Source organism: Octopus sinensis, linkage group LG8, assembly GCF_006345805.1.
Source record: "Octopus sinensis linkage group LG8, ASM634580v1, whole genome shotgun sequence".
NCBI classification, from domain to species: Eukaryota; Metazoa; Mollusca; class Cephalopoda; order Octopoda; family Octopodidae; genus Octopus; species Octopus sinensis.
The window spans coordinates 58,699,912-58,707,411 of NC_043004.1; the positions used below are offsets into that span (position 1 = coordinate 58,699,912).

General features: G+C 35.7%; 1 protein-coding gene across 4 annotated transcripts in view; it reads left to right on the forward strand.

The window, feature by feature from the left end:
- The window catches only part of LOC115214995, a 482,072-nt gene that overhangs the window by 466,199 nt on the left and 8,373 nt on the right, over window positions 1–7,500 (forward strand). For all 4 annotated transcript variants that reach the window (XR_003881947.2, XM_036505419.1, XM_036505418.1 and 1 more), the window contains exon 5: window positions 93–1,095. Coding sequence is in view for 3 of the 4 variants with exons in the window: in XM_036505419.1 (XP_036361312.1) it covers window positions 93–1,060 (968 nt within the window). In the remaining variant the exon portion in view is untranslated. The remainder of the gene's footprint in view (window positions 1–92; window positions 1,096–7,500) is intronic.

Sequence of the window (7,500 nt, forward strand, 5' to 3'; positions counted from 1 at the left end):
ACCATGTTGTCTATTTTTAGCTTATTCATAACATTTCATGTTTTTATTAGAAATGTATTTAATGGTTTGTTTTCGATTTGTTTTTATTGTAGATAAAATCAAAGATAACTCCTCCTCTGATTCCTACTCAGAGCAGTCACCCTCAGTAAAGAGAGCTACACCAACCATCATTTCAGATTCTCCTGCTACTTTGAAAAAAAAATCGATACTGAAAAAAGATGCTTTAAATAAAGAAGAGACTGAAACTCTTCTTGAAAATTTCGCCGGGGATCAAAAAACTCTATGTTCCCAGACGTGTCGTCCCAAAAATATCATGGACTCTGTGACTATTGTCAACAACTATCAAACATTCAATAATCACAGTAATAACGAACTTTATAACAACCAACATCAGTTCCACCACCACCACCACCATCACCAAAACCAAAACCATCAACTGCAACAGCAACAATTGGAAACTGCCAACCCAACCATCCTATCAGCCATGGTAACGTCTCCACCGATTAAAGTAATCTGTCCAAGCATCGACTTGGACGAGGAGTCTGGTGCCATGGCTATTTCTTCCACCCCTACCCCTTCACCTACCGGCCCAACAGATGAATTGGATTCTCCAGACAGTGACACCCAGAGCAACACTTCTGAAGAACGGGAAGGAGAAGAACTGGAATTCAGTGACAGTGCAGCTAGCCTAGAGAAACTTAAGTGCTGGAAAGACTTGGACAATAAAGAGCAACAGTTGCTTTGGCAACAGGACACAAGCCCCTCGGACAATATGGATAATGATGAAAGCTATCAAGGTACAAATTCTGTTGACCAATCAGCCTCAGATATTAGTCTCATTGAACAGCCAACGTCAAGGTCATCCCCATCCAATGAAGGTGATAACCATATGGACATTGATAAATATGGTGACAAATGTGCGGACTATATGACCGAAAAGATGACTTCTTTGACGTTAGCTCAAAATGGAGACTATCCTCTCGACAATTTAATTAATGATATTGAAAAAAATTCTGATGATCCAAAAGACAATGTAGTATCAGCTGACGCCAGTGGCTAATATGTCATTAGCGGAAGCTAAATGGAAATTAAATGGTAAGTCAAGATTTTTACAAATCATTTCAAAATACTTAACTGAAATTTTAATTTCATGCAAGGTTTCTTTAATACTTATAAATTAAGTCACCCTACATTTTCTAATGGTATAATTGTAGTATATATATATATGTATATATATATATATATATATATATATATTATATATATATATATATATTTATTTATATATATATAAAACAATCTGTTTCATTCCTAATGGTTGTGTATCCACCCTAGATAACAGACATAACTATACAGCAATTTGACCATTGATTCAATAGAGTAGAGAAATGACTATCAGTTATATTTAACTTGAACCATTGTTCATCTAATAATATGTAAGATCGCCTGTAAATGTGTATTCTACTCATGGTTGGTCAGTTAGTCTTCTTACCGTTCTCAATATCATAGAGGACATTAGGCATCGTATCCATTTATTTTACTTTCCAGAAAGGCATCTATTTTCATTAATAGACTCTTCATCAAATAACTGCTAATTCTTATGTACATAGATATTATACTTCTTCATGTCTCATCTATACTCAATCAGAAATATTTCTGTTTACCAATCAAAAAAAAATTCAAAATTATCATCACCTTCTAAGATTTATTTCTTAACCGTTTACCAAGACTTACAAGAGTCTTTTCAGTTTTATACATCGCACATGATATCTTTCATTCTTGAAATGTCCTATCAGCTCAAAGAATCTTAATTTATCACCGAGATTTACATTATACAAATAGTGACTTATAATTCCTACCAAACTTTTAAGGTTTTCTAATTCTTTTTCCAAGTTCCTGAACCATGCAACAAATTCTAACTGTTCTCTCTATTGCTCTTTTGTATTCTGGCAAGCAACCATCTTTAATCTCAATTATTATGCAAATCTATAATTACCATGTCAATCTTTAATATTATTACTATTGGCAGTTTTATTTTTAATTGAGGTTGCAACTGAATAATGCTTAAATCAGTTTCTCGGACATAGCCCATTTAAATACCAATGTATCTTGATACAAATTTTCTTTGTCGATCTGTGGTAAACAGAGTTTTCAGTTTCAATTGGTTACGGTATAATCCTTAAGAGCTTATAGATAAATCCCCTTCTATGAACAGATTTCATGAAAACACAGTTCTTTGCATAAATTTGGATCTTGTGACTACCTGAAAGCAGATTTTAATATGACTGCAGATAACTATATTTTTATCCTAAAATTGTTCATGTGAGTTGTTAAGCATATATCTAGACATTTCTTCAGCTATTTAACAAACCTAAAAATAGCATGCATGAAACCAATAAGCTGTTATTTGAAGTGCAACCTTGATGTGTTTTTGGTTTCTCGATTCACTTTGCAACTGAGACTCACAGTAAAAATATGCTGCAATTCTTATAATAAGTAAAGAATTCCATAATATACTAGCAGTATTGCCCGGCGTTGCTCGGGTTTGTAAGGGAAATAACTATATAAGCATTTTTAGAGATGTAAAGTATAATAATCATCTCAATATGGCTAACCACAAGTGTTACTGTAGCTTTTTACATTCTGAGATTTAATAATAAATTTTTAGAGAGTTACTTCCCTTATATATTCCAAACATGCATTAAAAATGTGAAAAATTGATGGTAAATTTTTTTTAAATCATAGACTCAGAAGGGCTCGATATGAATCACGACTATAAGATACCCGGTTTTGGCTAAACTGCACCGCAAAATGTGGGAGTAGTTAGGAATCTAAATCGTAGGAGACAGACAGCACACAACCTTACTTTTATATATAAAGATAACTGGTTCTCTGCTAACTGAACTTTCATCTTCTTCATCTAAAAACTGTGTTGTTTATAAAAATGATTGCATTCGTTTTTCTATTTAAAGATTAATAAAATTCTGAATACACTCTGCATTTACTTTGTACAAGCACCCTACCTCTTATACTGGCACCATGATAAAAAGTCATACTCTACCCACTCACTCTAGAATGATTGGTGAGTGAAACAATCTTTCTAGTGCTGGTGCCATGAAAAAAATGAACTCACTACACTTTGTTAAGTAGTAGTAAACAAGCAGAGAAAGCATAGAGTTGCTTTTAGTCTTATCTTGCCAAAGACTATTCAACCTTTCCAGTATTGATGCCATGAGAAAATGCATCCCATACACTCTGTAAAGTCATTGGTGATTGGAAAGGTATGTAGCCATAGAGACCAAACTAAATGACATGTATGAACAGCTACCAATAAGAGATGTCACAGATCATGATGACCCATCTAAACCAGCATGGGAAGCAGACATAGAAATTATGATAATGACAATGCTGGTGTTGATGGGGAAAACTCATTAATCTACGCTAAATTATTAGATAAAGTTGTTGTTTTTTTAATTTATTGATTCTTTTACACTTTATTTCTAAAATGAAAAATAGTTTCTCGTTAACATTTAAAAATCAAATAAATACGAATTTTAAAATGAAAATATTTTCCCTTCGTCTGTGTTTGTAAGATGAGTTTAATTCTAGATTAGGTTGGAGTATTGACCATAATTTTTTCCTGCTTCTATTTACACTAGATTTCAGTTGGTCTATTCTTTCCTCAACTTCAGGTGTCATTTTAATCCTTGTACTCGAAAGAAGCATGCACACAAACCATTATTTGAAACACATGGTTTCAATTTCTTATCTGCTCCACTATATGTATTTATATGCAATTTCCAATCTTTGACAATATTAATATTAATAACAGAATCAGAAGTTCTTTTTTAAATCCTTGCACTCACATGTTGCCTTAAATGACTTGGGATAATTAAGATTACTGAAATATCAAGTAACTTCTCACTTTACTGTAACAACACTCAGGCAACAGCTTAAATTGACTCAATTGTCCATTCAATGGCACATCTTTTCATAACTGTAGTATTGTGATGGACAGTCACAAAAACATTATCAGATATAAGAACTAGGGTGTTATCTGAGAAACAAGTGCTTTATTAAATGTACTACCATTATGTTACACAGAGTAATTCAAGAAAAGTAAATGTATTTTTCCCAAATGCATGATTAAAAGTATCTGAGGAAAGCCTATTGCACATTACTTCCAAGTCTTAATTCTTTAACAGGTATTCCAAATTTGGCTCAAATATCCTTTCATTATAATGTCAAAACTGAAGGTTATTTCTGAATACATTAAGAAATGATAAATATCAAAATAGTTTACAATTACTAACACTAATTCAGGATTATTTAAAAACCTTCAAACCTTTAAAACTGCAAATTGAGCATCAGGAGTTGAGGTAGGAAACACTTTAATTCATTTCTATCTGCTGCTGCTGCCACTGCTGCTGCTGTTGCTGCTGATGATGATGCTGATGATGATGATGACAACTTCAGTCATCATCAGCCTCTGTGCATTTTAGGGAGGAAGTGGAGATTTGTCCCTTTTTTCCTCGTCCCCCTCCTACTCAATCCCTTTCTGTACCATCTTTAATTTGGTTCATTATATGCAAAAACTCTCTGGGCCTATCTGAGAGAGAGTACTAAGTGTGACCACCACAGAAGAATACTGAGTCATCAGGTGGAGTCAATGCATCACCCCTGCCTTCGCTGCATATACTCAAGATAAGCAGTTTGATACTCTTTTCCCATGACTCCATTTCAATGTGCACTGAATGAACACATCCCTTCATATTGCATACGGACTGCTTGATGGATGCATTTCACAATTAAGCAGGCCATACAATAGATTAAAGCAATGCAGCCTCTATCCATGAAGCACACGTAGCCAAGATGACGCTCACTGAACAGTGGATATCCAGGCTCAGATACTGTTCTGTTAAGTTCCTCAGAGTTGGTAACCTTTTCAACTTAATGTAGTGTTTAAGTTTTCACAAAGACCTTGTGTTGGTGCCACATCAAAAGCACTGGTGCCACATAAAAAGCACCCAGTACACTTTGTGGAGTGGTTGACATTAGGAAGGGCATCCAGCTATAGAAACCATGCCAGAACAGAAAATGGAGCTTGGTGTAGCCTCTGACCTTATCAGCTCCTGTCAAAATGTCCGATCCATGCCAGCATGAAAAACAGACGTTAAATGATATGAAGATGATGATGGGGATAATGCTGATGATGATAATGATGGTGATGATGATGATGATAATCTCATGAAATACACATTTAACTCACTTTCTTATCTGACATGTCTCCACGTTTTGTTTACGAGAGGACCTAAGCTTGATACACCTTTATCTTGATATTCAGTGAAAGGTTTTTATTCTCCCCAGCTCTGTCAGTGAGTTTAACTCTTTTGATAAACAAAGTACCTGAGACTTTCCCTTGGTTCTGCAATGCAAACTTGCTGTTTAAACAAATATGAATAAAAACCATCCATGAAAGTTTTGCCTGAGTTTATGTTCCAAACATCTGCTTAATAATAACAAAGTTAATTTACTAAATTCTTTATTATTTTCAAAATCAGCTGAAATAAAAGTAGTGTATTTCAACAGAAATAAGGTAATTAAAAGGTTAATTATCACTGTAGCTGTGTTATTGATTCACACATCAATCTATGAATTTAGAGATAAGTTGTTGGGTGCGATTGACCCTAAATATTTTAAATCAACTGATCAGATAAGATTACTAACTTTTTTTTTCTGCTTTGTGTGTGTGTGTGTGAGAGAGAGAGAGAGAGAGAGGAGAGAGAGAGAGAAAGAGAGAGAGGTTACTTGTTATTTTAGTATAGAGATACTATTTCAGTGTTAAATATAAGACAGCAGAAAGACAAGATGTTGTACTGCATTGACTTAGCTGTCTCAGACTTCTAAGCTGAAATCTTTTACATGTTTCAGTTATAGGACTGAGACCATACTGGGGCACCACCTTGAAGAGTTTGGTTACACAAATTGTTCTCGATACTTATTTTGTTTTTTTTTTAATCAGATACTTTTTATGGGATTATTTTGCTAAACTACTAAGTTATGCAGATGTTAACAAACTAGCATTAGTTGCCAAGTGATAGATAGAGGAGACAGACACTAACATGAACACACGCACACATATGATGGACTTCCATAGAGCTTCTGTCAACCAGACTCACTCACAAGGTATTGATCAGCCCAGGGCTATAGGAGAAGACTTGCCCAAGGCAGCACTGTAGGAATGGAACTGAAAATACTTCTCTTTTACTCTTTTATTTGTTTCAGTCATTTGACTGCGGCCATGCTGGAGCCCCACCTTTAGTCGAGCAAATCAACCCCAGGACTTACTCTTTGGAAGCCTAGTACTTATTCTATCGGTCTCTTTTGCCGAACCACTAAGTTACGGGGACATAAACACACCACCATGGTTGCCAACTGATGTTCGGGGCAAACACAGACACACAAACACATACACACACATACATATATATATACACATATATACGAAGGACTTCTTTCAGTTTCCATCTACCTAATCCACTCACAAGGCTTTGGTGGGCCCAAGGCTATAGTAAAAGACACTTGCCCAAGATGCCATGCAGTGGGACTGAACCCGGAACCATGTGGCTGGTAAGCAAGCTATTTACCACACAGCCACTTCTTCTTAACAACTGAACCATGCCTGTACCTATATGAACTTTGTTCTGCTTTCATCCAGATAAAATAAACATTGGTATTCTAAATAAATGGTACCACTCAGTTGAAATAACTTAGCAAAAGTGCTTTAACCCACCATACTAATAGGCTCCATATTTTAATATTATATTTGTGTCTATGGCAGTGAGGTATTGGTCTTGCACTAAAATTTTAAATCAATATATGTCTTGCAAACAACTTGCACATGCAAGTGCTGCCAGTGAAAAGCTCCGTATACCTGAAGCTAGCAAGTGTATGGGGTCATCAGGAGAGAATGCGCGCCGTTTCGGGGCCTACCTCTCGACGGCATCAATGCGCACCAGCCCCCCTCACTATTAGGCCCCGCTTGCTAGATCAGCTGGTTATGAAGAACTCAATATACGTCTAGCCATCGCTCATCGTCTCTTTTTAACCAAATCCAGTGGCTAGCCTTCTCCACTGTAGATTGGATATCAGTCATGGTGGTATTGACTTTACGATGAGTTAGGCCTAGTGATAACAACAGTTGTCTCAAGGCAACAAGCTGGCAGAATCATTAGCATGCTGGGCAAAATGCTTAGAAGCATTTCACCCATCTTTACAATCTGAGCAACACTTTGGACACGTGTCTTCTTCTATAGCCTCTGGCTGACTAAAGCCTTATAAGTGGGTTTGCTACACAGAAACTGACAGAAGTTCACCGTGTGTGTATGTGTGTGTGTGTTTGGGTCTGTGTTTATGCCCCATAACTGGTGTTGGTGTGTTTACATCCATTAACTTAGCAGCTCAACAAAATAGATTGATAGAATAAGTACCAGATTTGAA